Source organism: Microplitis mediator, chromosome 5 (genome assembly GCF_029852145.1).
Source record: "Microplitis mediator isolate UGA2020A chromosome 5, iyMicMedi2.1, whole genome shotgun sequence".
Classification (NCBI taxonomy): Eukaryota; Metazoa; Arthropoda; class Insecta; order Hymenoptera; family Braconidae; genus Microplitis; species Microplitis mediator.
In genome coordinates this window covers 4550411-4566899 of record NC_079973.1, presented here as the reverse complement: position 1 = coordinate 4566899, position 16489 = coordinate 4550411, and the positions used below count along the sequence as shown (strand labels likewise).

Sequence of the window (16489 nt, the reverse complement as noted above, 5' to 3'; positions counted from 1 at the left end):
TCCGAAGGGAAATTTATATGTACTCTAAAAAATCGGGAGTGAATTCATGATCCTGAAGTTAGCAGACAATTAAAAATTTTTGGATTTTTTTTAGGACAATTAAATTTGAATAAAAAAAAACTAAAAATATGCACATGTAGAAAATTTAAAAGACTACAATGTGCAATTTTTTGAAATATTTTTTTTTCTATGATTTATTGTTTTTTAAGAAAGCCAAAATTATTAGACGTCGGCTAATTTCAATGTCATAGTGAATTCGGAGTAATTACGGATTTTTTAAAAATTCAAATTCACTCCGTTATTTAGAGTTTCGGAGTTTTTAAAAAAATTACCCCACATACGGAGTAAATAATGAGTTCGTATTTTCAGTAGAGTGATTTTGATTTTATATAAATCCGCATTTACTCCGATTCGAAGTTTCAATTCAAGACAAACTTCCCTTCGAGTAAATTTTACTCCAAGGGAATTAAATAAACCAGCAGTCATCCGTTCCGCATTTACTCCAAATTAACTCCGAATTTAATCTGCACCCCGCAAATTTTTTACAGTGTAATAATTTCGAATAACGAATAGATTTTAATAAAATTCATTATTATCTTTTAATTTAATTGTTTTGTTTATTCAACGGTTTATTATCCCCATTGTTAAATTCCATTCTACTTTAAATATCCATTGTAATAATATTCCTTTGATATTTTAATTATCCTAAATAAAATGGAGCAGTCAAGCCGTCACATTCACGATCGTTCAACTGTGTGATTTAATTTAACATTTATTTATAAATTTTTTTTAAGCTCCTAATAAATCAGATAAAAATCGTTATTTTTTTCCACCGTTGTAATTTTTTTCAGTCATAAAAAAAAACCAATTACCATATCAATGAATAAATTAATTGAATTATTCCTTAATACATTCATTATTATTAATCGTATTGCATTCCATTACCGCTATCAGTTTTGTAACATCTTAAATCTTCAATTAATAATTGTCAGTACAAGTTTTAAAAAAAAATACAAATGTTAACTAATTCCTTAACACCGTTTATAATATAAAGCGTATACATGGAGTATTTAAAATCAAATAAAATTATGGCAGTGACGAATAAGTATTATTTGTTTAGAATTTACTCATATGTTTGTATAACTCCGAGCAAAAGGAGAGACGTAGAGAGAGGGAGAGACAGGGAGAGCTGGGATGTGAGTGATTTTCCTACACCTAACCGCGCTGGAGCAGATATAACTGATGGGTCTACATTTATGTATATATTATATATGAAATAATAGAATAGAGCATAAGAGAAGAGACGTTGGAGAACGTATACAGAAATTTATCCACACAGTAAAGCCTTGATTCAACATCGTGTATTGAAACTTGCAATAAAACCGCTACACTACATCACGCAGTCGTACATATTCGTTTGACCAGCAGAGAACTCCCTCTTTCTTCCTCTACTCTTCCATTTTCTGCTTGCCCTGCGGCTATCGATGATGAATATACACATGTATATGTATTTGTATATGTATATGTAATACATAAGAGTATATACGAGTGGTGGCTTTGAAAACATTCGCCAACTGCATGAAATAGTCCTGTCCAAGTCGATTCAACATTTGATCTATCCACTATGTCAACTTCACTGTTAGGTGTCAGTTTATTTGCGTACCAGACAAGTTCATTGACCTTTTTTTTACTTGTCAGATTCTGATAATTTCATTTAAATATTTATTATTATTAATAATAATAATAAATAATAAATCATTTATATTTATAAATTGCGATTTTTTTTGCGTATTAACTAAAATAAACTTCTTTTTGACACATGATACTTTCACCATTTGACGCAACATCTCTTGAAAAAGTTTTATGATACTTATTAAACTCATATATATTTAAATGTTTTATTTTTCTATTTACTTTTATAAATATTATATATCTGTCAGTATGAAAAAAACTAAAAGGAGAGCGAAATTATTTAGAAATGAAATTTGTAGTGGAACTGTTGATTTTAGGGAAAAATGTTTTAAACAAAAGTTGTAGGGAATTTAATTTGCTACAAAAAAAGTCATGAGTGTTATTGACGTATTTATCATAGTTATGAAGTTACAGAGGAAATAAGTAAGGGGTTCATTTATTTGAAAATTTATTCTAGTACTTCAAGTTGTAATTACGTTGGAATAATTAGATTTACGTAAAAATGCAATGAGGCCTTTTTTGTAGAGAATTTAATTGGCTACAAAATTGTCCATATACATTTTAGTGATATCTGTGATAGTTGAGCCGGAATTTTGATTCCTTTATAACAACTTTCGAATGTTAATTCAAAAAAATTAAATCGACCCCCAGCAATTGTCAGCAAATGAATAAATGATTGAAATATTAAAAAAAAAAAAAAATATTTTGTGTTAATTAAAATGAAGTTAAAAAGTCAATGTTAAAACTTGGTCTTATTAATATTATTTATATAAAGTTTTAACTGAGAAAATAATATATAAGACAGTTCTGTCGATTGTGAAATGCGATTTAATTTCAATGGAAAATAACGTGGATGAATGGGTGTGCCTCTGCTCAAACTCGTCGGCTCGTTTAAAGTTTTGTCCTGTTGAGTGTATATATTATGTATACATACGTACATACATACATATATATTTATGCATTGAGAGTTGAGTACCGAGTGTACGGATGGAGTCAAACACCGCAGCAAAGTTTTAGTTTAAGACATGTCTGTATATTATACGACAACATATAATATAACAGTAAGAGAGGATATTTTTAAGCATATAAAGATAAATGATAAAGAAAGAGAAAGAATATATGATGATGATGAAGTAAAGAAATAAGAAAGTGGGTCGTGCTATTTTCGTTACATTCAGGTGGTACTGTTGCTTAAAAATACTTTACCACAATTATTTTTTTCAGTTTATACTTACGTACATTAAATATATATACATTTATACATTATATATTGCAAATGGCTTTTGTTATATTAACCAAGAAATATGAGCATAAAAGATAGAGTTCAAGCAGAATAATAACTAAGATCCAGGTTAAATGTTTCTTTTCCTATTTTAACTTAAACTTTTACAATAACAACAACAACTTTTTTAAGAATAACGACAATACATTTATGAAAATATAGATTACGATAATAATATCTATTGTTATTATTGTTATTTATAAATTTATATATTACGAGTCTGAAGTTTGTAGATAATTATCAATTTTCGGATTTTTTTTCAACGATTCAGAAACGAAAAGAAAAAAACTAAAAATACGCACATGTAAAAATGTATAGAAAAAAAATAAATTTCTTGAGGCAAAAAATTTCTACTTGCCCCAAGGAATTTCATGCATTATGAGGTGAAAACATAAATTTTCTTAAGGCTAGAAAAAACTTTTTTACGCGAAAATACAATTTTTTATGCCAAGAACTTTTTTCTAATCTGCGCTGAGAAAATTTTTTTTTGCGTTTCATGATACAAAATATTTCTTCCGCTTTTTTTTTGTGTATACACTGTAAAAAAGTATGTACCTGAAGATTGAAACGTTTTCCGCGCAATGAAAATGAAAAAAATTCAAATAATTTGACTACTTAAGGGGTAGTTCCGGGGCTGGCCTAAAATTTTCGACTGACATACCAGCGTCAATATGCGAAACATTTCAGAAATCTAGTCATCCAGTAGTTATTTTACTTTCCAAATTTTTTTTTTTCATTGCACGTAAAATGTTTCGATTTTTAGGGACATAAAAAATTAGCGGAGTAAATTCGGAGTGAATGCGGGACGGATGACTGTTTATTTATTTAATCCCCTCGGAGTAAAATTTACTCTGAAGGGAAGTTTATTTTAGTATTAAAACTCCGAATTGGAGTAAATGCAGATTGAAATAAAATCCAAATGACTCCGAAATTACTCAGCTGAAAAACCAAACTTCCTATTTACTCCGTATGCGTGATTTTTTTAAAACTCCGAAACTCCGAGTGAATTCGGATTCCCATAAAATCCATAATCACTCCAAATTCACTCCCAATTTTTTACAGTGTCCGTAAAATTTTGAAATATTTTTTCTTACAATTTATTATTTAAAAATTATCAGCCGTTGGCTAACTTGAACTTCATTATATATTACACCTAATATTTATTCATCGATCATTATACCGCCGTTTTATTTAAATATACTAAAAAAAAAAAACGTTTGACAGAACATGACATTTAGTATAATTTAAAATTTATAACATATACATATTTATGTGAGATATGGTAAAATAACCATGTCAAAGTCGGTCAACAATCAGCTGATTGTCCTATGACATATTTAAAACTAATTGGCCAATAATCAACGCTCGATTAATTACTTGATTATAAGTTTAAGCTGGTTAAATAAACCGTACAAATGTATGCTGTGATATTGTATTTAAAATTATATACATATTTATACATACATATATGTGTGTATGTGTCTCATATGTATGTGTAGTATATGAGGTTACGTATTATATATACGGTATTAAAAGGCGAAACCAAATCTACACTTAACTACACTAGCTGATGTAGCTCGGCGCGTGTCGTTTCCGCGGCAACCTGCAGACTTGTCTCCCTTTCTCTCTCCTTTCATCTCATTCTTATTATTATGATACACACTGTTCAAGCATCGTTGGCTTATACGTCAAACTATTTTCACTCCTGTGTAAAACTTGTTAACGAAAAACTTTTTTATTATACTTATCAGATTTTATACTTTTAATGATGTATTTATTTTTTTTTTTTAAAAAGTTATACTTTTAATTGTTTTATAAATAAAAAAACTTCAAGTCCTCATACTTTTTTATCACTTTATTTTTATACCATATATGCAATTGTATGTAAGCGCTAACCACTTACTGAGTTATAAGTGGCTGCCACTTGTGTCTAATCGAATGTAATCGATATACGTTATTAAGAGAGTGATGAAGATTATTAAGAGCAATGACCATTAAACGCTAATTTATTATTATTAAATTTTTTTTTTATTTTAAATGCCAGTGGTTAATCTAATTGACGATTGTGTTGTAAAATATAACTCTTTAGTTTAAAAAAAAAATAAATGAACTTGTGTAATTATTTGCTCACGTAATAGCTGCGAAAGTTTTATTATAATAGACATCTACGGACGTGATGTTCATTATAATGCTTTTTGTATGCATAGAAAAAAGGGGAAAGAAATTAGTAGTTGACACTCATCAGAGATATAACAAAAAAAAATTATAACAATTTACTGTAACAATTCCCACGTGTCTATTTACCCCGCGTTTGTTACGCTAATTAAGTAAAAACTGTTGTCTTTAAAAATTTATTTAGTATTTAACGCCATTCTCAAACAGACCCCCCCTCCCGCTCTTTTGAAATATTCAATGACTCAATTGTAATGACCGTATTAGAATTTTGATAATGAGTTTGAAAAAAAGTTAAAAAATCAATTGAAAGAAAGGCAACGCAGTTACAACTTCGCCGAGACATGGATTTTTAAAAAAATTATTTACATCCGGGTCAAAAATAAAGCTTGATGTAGGCTGGGTTCATCAAGTCAAAATTTCGAGCCGTTTTTCACAAGAAACTCGACTTTTTTTTACGCAGATATGAAACACATGAGTTTTTGCCTCGGTTTAGACTTAACTGACTTACTTAGTTATGATTTAAGAGGAAAACGTCTAAATCAAGTCGAAATTGATTTGATTTAGACTTATTTGACTTAAATATCAAGACGAAAAAGTCAAAACTAAAGTGAAATGCAGTGCAGCCAGATCGTGCGATATTTTTACCCCTTTCCCGTCGTGAAATGGCATGGAGTGTAATGGCAGGAGGGGTAAAAATATCGCACGATCTGGCTGCACTGGTGAATTGTGAAAAACATTTTACACTAAAAAATACTGCTTGCTTTTGACGGTTCGCAAATCAAAAGTAAGGTGAATATATGACTGTCGTGCTCGAAGTAGACAAATAAGTTCAAACTAAGATCAAAAAATACGAATAAGTTCAAACTAAGTTGAAAAAACATCTAGAAGTTGACAAAAATCGTCGGCAAATCGATAACTTTAAAAGAAAATAAGGTGAAACGAGCCTGAATCAAGTTTTATTTTTGACCCAGGTTGATATATCAATTGATATCAAAATGATAAATAGAAAATCTATGGAATTTAGATTTTTGAAATGTTTCGCATAAGTGCTAGTATGTCAATTGAAAATTGCAGACCACCCCCAACTACCCCTCAAGTAGTCAAATTACATAAATTTTTTCATTTTCGTTGCACGAAAAACGTTTCGATTTCTAAGTACATAAATTTCAGTAAAATCACGTCATCATTATAATTTTAAATATCAAATTTTTCAGGCTAAAATTTATCTACCAAATTTCATTTAACTTCAAATTGCCAACAACTGTCTTTTTTAAAAATCTATATCTCTGCGGCATTGCCCTTTTTTCAATTAATGCTTCAATTTTTTTGAAAGTAATAGATACAATTTTATGACAGTCGATACCCATTGCATATTTTAAAAAATACGGGGACACTGTCTGAGAATGTCCTCAAATAAAATAAAACAAATTCAATTTTAAAAATTTCAGATGCAGTAACAACTCTTGCACGTCAGTCGGAAAATAAAACGCTGATCCTGTTTGAACAAGTCTACAGATCAATGTCACTGCTCAGCAGACCATCTATTAAAGGATTGTATCAGGCAATGGTGGACTACGTGTCACCCAGTAACACACCCGACACTCTGCAGCAACCGTTGAGTCGTGATATGCTTCAAGAACGATTTACTGAATTTTTCACCCGGTTATTTCCAATAGCCTATCATCACGCAGTTAATCCGCACCAGCAGGACTTTACAGATAAATTCAAACAGTGTTTATACGAGGCTATGGATGAAATACAGCCCTTCGGTGATATACCTAAACAAATATCACGATCTGTCAGCAAAAGTCTTGAAGCAACTCGTGTTCTAGTACAAGCATTAACGCTCGGCAAAACGGTATTGGATCGTACAGACAGTGTCTTATTTTATACAACTAGTCCACAGCAATCTTCATGCTACGAAGCACTTTTGAGAATGACTTATTGTCCAAAGTGCTCTGGCTACGGGTCTTCTATTCGTCCTTGTGGTGGTCTTTGCACCAATGTCATGAGGTAATTTATTGTTTTTTTATTAATAATGACACGTATTATTTTTCAATCATTTCATTATATTGTCATTATGACATTTATGAGAGTAATAAATGTTGAGGAAATGATAAATGAATTAGTAGAATATATATATACATGTACATGTAGTAATACTCTGGTCGATGATTAATTTTTCAGAGGCTGTTTGACTGAACCGGCTTCAGAATTAGATCTGGCATGGTCTGGTTACGTCGAGACCGTTGAACGTCTAGTTATAGCCGTTGACGGGCGAACTGATCCCCTTGGATTGAATGCTGAGAGGGCGATCAGGCAGTTGGATACCCGAATTTCAGATGCCATTATGTACGCCATGGAAAACGGTCCTGCACTCGAAGAGAAGGTACTGTGACTTTTAACAGATTTATTACACCAAAGAAAGTTTATTTTTTTTGAAAATTTCGCGGCAACGCGTGGGTCGGGATTGGCGACGTTAAATGTCGCTACGTAGGCGGTGAGAGAGATGAATTGACGCTGGCTTCTTCTCACTTTTTTTTTATTTCGCTGGTTTTTTTTTTAAATATCTTTACTGCGGGACCGGATGCCGCTCCTTCATTGACCATCGAGGGTCGAGAGAGTAAACTGAAGAAACTAAATAACGTATATGTAAGAGAATTAATTCATGCACGCGATGAAATGCCACTTGACGTGTCATGTTTGCTCTTGATATAACATACCCTCAGTAAATTGTTTCAAATTAAAATAGTAAATTGATAAATTTATAAAATATTCCAGCGGTCAATTTGTTTGTAAATTTTTTAAAAAAATTTATTAACATTAATGGGGAAAGTAAATGATAAAAAATATGTAATATTTAAAATCAATGAGAAAGTACTTGAAGGTAAATTGAAAAAATTTTCTCCCCGCTCGTTGTATTCTTCAGTTTGTCGTTTTTTTACTTCTCCGTGTTCTTATACTCCCTACCCGGTCTCCGAGTCCTTGTCGAACTTGTTCGCAGAAGTAGGCGCCGGATCTTGGCTCTTAATTAAAAGTTTCACACGGTTTCTACACTATATATGTGAGAGTGTGTGCGTAGTGTACGTACACCAGCGACACCAAATGATTCCATCAGCGCACAGCTTTGCTCACTATGAATTACATTAAATTTAACGATCGATTAATCGATTCTAATATCATTCATTCCTTTATTTTTTTGTCCTTCTCTCGATGGCATAAATATCACAGGTTTAAAATTAATATGTAAAGTATGCGGAATAAATAAAAAAAGGAAATAGTTCAGAAATATCTCATCAGTGAGCTGTTTTATTATAATCTTTTTGTGAGGTATTACCTGATGGTATGGAATGATGGCAATGGGGGGTCGCACCTTGTGGTCCCACGATCTTTCGTGCCGATTCCACTAATAATTCCTCTCTTTAGACCTGCCCGTCCAAGTAAGACTGGCCCACCACCAGTCATCTCTGTATCCTTGTATTTGTATACATATACATATACATATATACATACATATATAAAAGTATAGAGGTCTCTTTTAAGTTTAGAGCAGAGCTAACAGCCGAGAATCGAAAAACTAAAATAAAAGTAAAGAATAAAAAAATAATGAAAGAGACTCTGAAAAGGAGGCTCTTACATTCTGCGTGCGTTACGTGTCTGCATTCCGCGTGGCCTTTGGCCTTGTTCGCCTGCAGGCTGCCGGTACACCTAAAAGCTAAGGATCTCTACTCTAGACTCTACTCTAAAAACAGACAAGTCTTGTTGGATTTAGTATGAGAGGGAATCGTTAGGCAGGTTGTAGGTAGAGGTGTGCCCCAGTGAATTGGCCAAGACGAGACGCCTATTTCTTTATCCTCATCTTCACCACTCTGTTATGTATCAGTTGTTACCTGTACATACTTACAATACACACAGGCACAAAATCCTCTACACATAGACACCAACTGGACTCTCTCTTAACCAAAGTTGGCTCTTTTCTTATTCATTCCTTGGTCTTCTCCTTCCTTGTCTCTCCACCGGTCATATAACGTTCATTATTATTCGTCGCGGCGGGTTTTATATATACCCAACCTCGTACCTCTTGGTCGCACGCGGTGTTCCTTCCACCGGGACTCTTGAAGAATATGTATATGTCTGTCTCACTTTTAAATGGTATTTCTCCCTCATCCAGTCTCACTCATTATTATTCTCAACAGTCGTTTCTTCTCCAAGGTATATAGCTCTTGCTCGCGCGAGCACGCGGCGCCTTTTCGTGGCTCCTCGAGCAGAGAGCAGTAGGCTTATTCCTTACCCCCTTGGTTGGCCTCTGTCGCTTAGCTGCTGCTGCTGCTGCTTCTGTTACTGCTATTCTTTTACTCCGAATTCTTTGACTCTTGGTTATTTATTTATATATTTTATTTTATTTTTATTTTTTACGGCCCGTGTGGACAACTACACTGTAGCAAGAGCCACACTACGCTGGGAGAATTGATTTCCCCTGTATTATATATACATATACATATACATATATAGAATACTCGTATGGACCCTCGTTAGGTCCAGAGTTTGCATGAAATTCCGGTTGACAGGGTCCGCTGGAATTCCTATACATCGATTCCTGATTGTTCTCTTTGCTGCTTCACAACTCGATGAGCAACGCACGCAGGTCTCTACATGTTACTTCCTATTCTTTTTATCCTTATTTCCATCTTTTCTAGTGTCTTTTAATATTTTTTTACACATTTATTTATGAATACAAGAAATATCCTGCATATTTTATTCCATTGTTTGACTCTCAAACAAAATTACTGTAGTTTATACCTAAGAAAATTATCTTTAAATATTTGTGTATGTTGATGCGAACAATGTCTACATGCTCACGTTTACGCGTTTGAAATATTTGTCTCTCCCTTGACTAGCTTTCGTTGATGAGATGGGCCAGTGCCAGGAGCCGGAAACTAACTCACTTCGGCCTTCATTTATCTCAATTACATTTTATTTTTATTTATCGTTATTATTCCCGATGCTCTTAATACATAATTATATGTGAGCGTAAAAAGGTTAAGGTCACTATCGCTGAATTGAAGTAAACAATTTTTGTTTTTTGAAATTTAAACGTTCCGATAAAATAATCGCGACGTATGATTAAAGATTGGGAGTAATTCGGCGTGATTACGGATTTTATTTTAATTTGAATTTATTCCGTCACTCAGTTACAGAGTTAAAAAAATTACTCCATATACGGAGTAAATAGGGAGTTTGGTTTTTCCAGCGGAGTGATTTAAAAGTGATCTAGATTTCATTTAAATCTGCATTTCGATTTGGAATTTCAATATTAAAATTAACTTCCTTTTGAAGTTAATTTTACTCCGAATTTATTCCGTCACTCAGAGTTTCGGAGTTTTAGAAAAAAATAACTTCGAATACGGAATAAATACGGAGTTTATTTCCCCAGTGGAGTAATTTCGGAGTGATCTGTTTTTTTTTAAATCCGCAGTCATTCCAGTTCGCAGTTTCAATATTAAAATGAATTCCTCTTCGGAGCGAATTTCACCGCGAACCGGAATTTCAATATTAAAATAAACTTCCTTTTGAAGTGAATTTTACTCCGAATTTATTCCGTCACTCAGAGTTTCGGAGTCTGAGAAAAAATCACTTCGAATACGGAGTAAATACGGAGTTTATTTCCCCAGTGGAGTGATTTTGGAGTGATCTGGATTTTTTTAAATCCGCAGTCATTCCAGTTCGAAGTTTCAATATTAAAATAAAGTCTTCTTCTGAGTGAATTTCACCGCGAACCGGAGTTTCAATATTTAAATAAATTCCCCTTCGGAGTAAATTTTACTCCGATATTAATAAATAAAGTCATCCGCTCCGCATCAAATTTGAATTTACTCCGAATTTAATCCGCTTTCACTGCAAACTTTTTACATTCCATATACATCTATATATACATAAATTGAAAAATGTTATTAAAAAGTAATTTATGATTGAAAAACGTTTTCAGACTCAATGAGAAGTAGATCCCATTATCTGTAGTTTAACTTCCCTACCCTCAACAATTATAATCGCTTGCTTATACATATACATATATTCACACATACACATACATACATATATACGTCGCTCTATTTGCCTCGCTCTCATTTCATCATTTACTTTTTTTTCCTCATTTATTCTCTTTGCTTTACAATTCGCGCCTGCTGCACAATGCTCCCTATTTTACTTTCATTTTTATTATTCTCTTTTATTTAACATCATACACTTCTCATCGTCTCCTTAAACTTTCCTTCATATTATCATTATTATATATATACACACATATATATACATATTTATTTAAATTCTCCTTCACTAAGTTCCTCTTTACTTGTAACTCATACATAAAAAATACATATCAACTTTGCACACATACTCATATATCTTACTCTATATACATTTCATTATAATTGTCTTAATGACTCGTTCATATTCATTCACACCGTGTTCTAAAGTTTAAGATGAAAAATAAAACTCGGGACATTAAAATTTAATTTTGGAATTTAAACATGTTTATTTTCCTTTTTATATACACATGTGATGACGTATTCACACTAATATATAAAAAAAAATATGTATATATATATAAAGCAGAACATAAATATATAGATAAAGGTAAAAATATACAGCAAATAATATAGGCAAGTGAAGAGAGATAATTTAAAGGCACACAATATACAAAAAATCAAGGTATCAAAGTCCACATACACACTCACATACTCGCACATATATTTACATACATACTTTGTAAACGTATTACACATTACATGTTTACATCAAAAGCTTGTTATATGTTTCTGTGTTTCATAAACTTACGGTGCAACGCACAAATTAACTACTCTGTTAATTAAACCATTTAATATTCACATTAATTGCATTGGAAATAAAAAAAAAAATAATTCAATTCTTATTTTTCTTTTTCTTTTGCGGAAAAAAATCTCATTCTTTATAACTTTGACTTTTAATAGCAGCAAGTAAATGAGTACTTAAAATATTAAACGTCATTATCCGATGGTACAAAAGCTCGGTCTAGTTACAATTTTTTTTTCTTTTGCTTTATTGTGGCCATTGTTTGTATCAAGATTTATATTTTTAAAAATATATAATACAATTCCTCTGTTAAGTTCCACAAGACCGATTTTCCTTATAATCTCAGAGAGCATTATCAGTTAAGAGAGGAGTATTTACTGGCTCAGAACTAGAAATCGTATAACCTGGCGCAGCTCCAGCCAACACTCCACCCACATACCCGATATAATCATCTAGGCATCTCCAGTAAACTCCTCAGGGCGTCAGAGTACCGCAACATATACATAACACTCATTACACACTACAGTACACTACCAGCTTGTTAGTTTGTGTACATACATCCATTTATATACATATATAGATGCTCATCCTCTCAAACGTACGTGCAATCGCAATGTGTGTGAGAAAGTCCAGTCAGCCCAGTATATATATTTCTCTACTCTTCTACCTGTGATTCACCACTGCGTGAAATTGTTTTAGAGTTCAAATTACGTTTGAACAATAGGATAAAAAAATAAATGTTTTTAAAATAAACGGATGTAATGTCTAATTTAAAGTCCAATTCACATCATTATCTTTTAACGGAAAAAAAGTATAGATGTAATTGTAAGAAATAAAATAATTTTATAAATTGTTGGCCATTAAATGAATAAAGACAAGGGAAGTTGATTGCAGATATGATAAATATATATATGTGTATATGTGTATATATATTAGAGTGCGTCATTTCGGTGCAGCATTTTTTTTTAAGTGCATGGGGAAGAAATCATAGTTCAACACAAAAAAAATCGATTTCCCACTTAAATAACACGGGAAAATTTTTTTTTTTACTGAGTATTTTTAACTCGTTAATGAATCAATAGATCGAATAGACTAATACGATTTGTAGGAAATTGAACGCTCTACAAAAAAGGTCTCATCATTTTTTCATAAATCCATCTGTCAAAAGTTATTAGAGCCCGGAGTAAAGTTGGAGATCTTTTTACTTTTCCGGCGAAACTATCAGACTTATCACAAAATGTCATAGGGTCTTTTTTGTTGACAATTTTATTCTCTACAAATTATTATCAGTAAAATTTTTTCAAATTCCGCATTGTTTTCCAGTTATTTTCATTTCAATGTCGAGCTCTTTAAATCGATCAGATCACTACTTTTTTAAGAGCTTGAAATTAAAATGAAAATAACTAGAAGAGAATGCGGAATTTGAAAAAATTTTACTGATAATAATTTGTAGAGAATAAAATTGTCAACAAAAAAGATCCTACAACATTTTGTGATAAGTCTGATAGTTTTGCCGGAAAAGTAAAAAGATCTCGAAATTTACTATAACTTGACTTTGAGCTCCAATAACTTGTGAACAGATGGATTTATCAAAAAATGATAAGAGACCTTTTTTGTAGAGCGTTCAATTACTTACAAATCGTATTAGTCTATTCGATCTATTGATTTGTTAACGAGTTATAAATACTCAAAGTTAAAAAAAAAATTTCCCGTGTTATTTAAATGGGAAATCGATTTTTTCAATGAGCTAGGTCTGTAATCGACATAAAATTTTTTTCTGCGCGAAAATTTTTTTTTTGTGTTGAACTATGATTTTTTCCCATGCACTTAAAAAAAAATGTTGCACCGAAATGACGCACCCTAATATATATGTGAGTATACTATAGAAAAATAAAACAGCCGATGGAATATTGGCAAAATGCCTTTTATTTGCGAATCAATGACCTGACCGGTTAAGTATTTCGGTGCTTCAAATCTTGCTCACACTTTTGAATCAGACATTACACACACCGAGGAATAAATTTTAAACTCGCGGCTCGCGAGAAGTCAACTGACGACAGCAATTGCTTTTAGATCTGTCTGGATTCTATGCCCGTTTTATTCTGTGTACTCTAATATAAGAAAGTCATCGTCTTTAAATTGTTACTCACTTCTAATAATAGATTTTTAAAACAAAAAATATATTTGCCCAATAAAAATATATGTTATTAGTGTGTCATCAATTATAAATATTATTATTATTATTATTATTTGCTAGATGTATTTAATATAAAAAAAAGTAATAAATAATAGAAGGAAGTAACTTAATATATAATTGATGTAGAAAAGTTGCGATGAGTTGTGATGTAGATCCTAATGACGGTGGTACAAGAATGTGAGGGCGGCAAGTTTAAACCTGAGTGGGAGTAATAAAAGCTGTATGCTATTCTATATAAGATGCTGTGTGCATCCATGTACAAGTACTGAATATATATACATACTTACAAATATACATTAAGATTATATAAGTATGAGAGACTAAAGTGAGTAGAGAAGAAGCAAACGACGAATAGAGTGAGATGAGCGATATATCGAAGAGAAAAGAGAGGGAGAGACAGAGAACGAGCAGAGAATCTTTCGTAAAAGGGAGGCCAGAGGCGAACCTGTTATACCTGAACGAACTCGCACGCATCGAGTTGGAGGCTGTAGCTCTTGTGCTCTTTGCAGTTTTCTCGGTCTTTGTTCTTTGGGCTCTCTGATGTTCAGGCATGCCATGGAATAGCATATATAACATGCCATGGTACGGCATGGGCATGGGTTCTGCTAGCGAGTAAAATGAAGAACAGTTGGGTGTAGCCTCGACGCCAACTTGGCTCTCTATCTCTATACTACAACTCTACGCTACTTATACTCTGTATAGTAGGGGAGGGTGGGGCAGAGCGGCCCCCCTAAGCCAATTATTATTTTTTGTGGCTTTCAACCATAAGATCACTTTACTTTTGTCCTATTTCGAACAAATTTATGGACATTTTGCCAAAATTCTGAAAAAAAATTTTTTTTTTTTGTGGGGCAGAGCGGCCCCCCTCAAAAAAGTGACAAAAAATTTTTTTTTTTGCGTTTTGTTTTTTTTAAATTGTTTTCATCATTAAGAATGTATTTCTTTCTCTTGACAACTGTTTTTGGTTTTATATTACTCGAAAAAAATTTTTTAAAGCGTAAAAAATCGTTCACTCTCGATTACCTTAATTACTAATTGTTATTTAATAAAAAAAAAAATCAATTCTATAATTTTACTTTATTTCAAAAATTTGTCAAGTAAAAAAAAAAATTTAATTTTTATAAATTTTTAGTGACCAAATTTGCCTCTTACGTAGAGAAACGGCCGAAAAATATGAAAAAATAATTTTTTCCGAAGTTTCGGCTGGTCCATTTTGCCCCAGGTGTTATGCGTAGGGCTAGAAATGTGGAATAGTAATAATTTTTTTTTAATTTGACGATAAAAATATGAAAAAATCACTTTTTCAAAATTTTGGGCTTGTCCATTTTGCCCCAAATGTCATGCGTAGGGGTAAAAATGCGCAAACATATCGGATTTATAGTAATTAGTCGAAAAAAAAAAAATTTTTTTTTTGATCAAAATTTCAGGGGGGCCGCTCTGCCCCACCCTCCCCTATGTTTACTTGTATCTATCATCTGTGTGTAGCTCTGCTCTATCTATCTAGTCTATTCGGCAGGTCGAACACGCGGGCAGGTTCGGCTCGTGACAGACGCTATATGCGTTCGAAAACAACGTACCTGCGGCGAGATATAATCGCGATGTGTGAGTTCGGACGGGCTGGAATAGTATGGGTACCGCGGACCCAGAACTGATGAAGAAGTGAGAGAGAGAGGCAGGGGCTAACTTGGGTCTTGGAATATAGAATAGCTGAATGGAAGACTCGAGATGAGGGTGGGGAGCTTTAAAGAATAAAGAAAACGAAATAAAAAATCTATATGTTTAAGAATAAAAAAATGAGGATATAAGAGGAAGGAGATTGCTGTTGCCATGTGACTCTTGTTGCCGCTTGTGTTATATTATGTGGCTGCAGCTTTCAACCAGCTATCTTTTCTTCTTTCCCTTCTTGTCTTGTCTTGTCTTGTCCGTCTCTTTCTACAGCACTTACAACAACTTTACTCTCCTTCTTGTTATACCTACTACCATACGTTGAATTTTTACCTTGTGACGCACAAATTGTCCAACCAGCTAATCTTTCATGTTCAAAAGCTTGTTTTTGGTCATCCTGTTGTGTTGTCGGCATGTGTTAAACGTACAAACACTTACAAACTTTATTATGTGTTATTTATTCTTGAGGAATTTATTTTAAATTTTTAAATTCCCGCCATGAAAAACAAAAAAGAGGTTTGTGGTTTCGGTCCAATTTTCGATAACCGAGTTTTCAATAATCAACAGATTTTTGAGCTGGCGTTTTAAGCGGCTCAATTCCAACAATGTGATAGAAATTGAGCATAATCAGTATAGAATATTCGGAGATA

At 32.5% G+C, this 16489-nt stretch overlaps 1 protein-coding gene across 1 annotated transcript in view; it reads left to right on the top strand.

The window, feature by feature from the left end:
• Positions 1 to 16489, top strand: part of LOC130669103 (division abnormally delayed protein) — a 52372-nt gene that overhangs the window by 11510 nt on the left and 24373 nt on the right. The window contains exons 3-4 of the mRNA XM_057471814.1: positions 6598 to 7162; positions 7337 to 7538. Of these exons, the coding sequence (XP_057327797.1) occupies positions 6598 to 7162; positions 7337 to 7538 (767 nt within the window). The remainder of the gene's footprint in view (positions 1 to 6597; positions 7163 to 7336; positions 7539 to 16489) is intronic.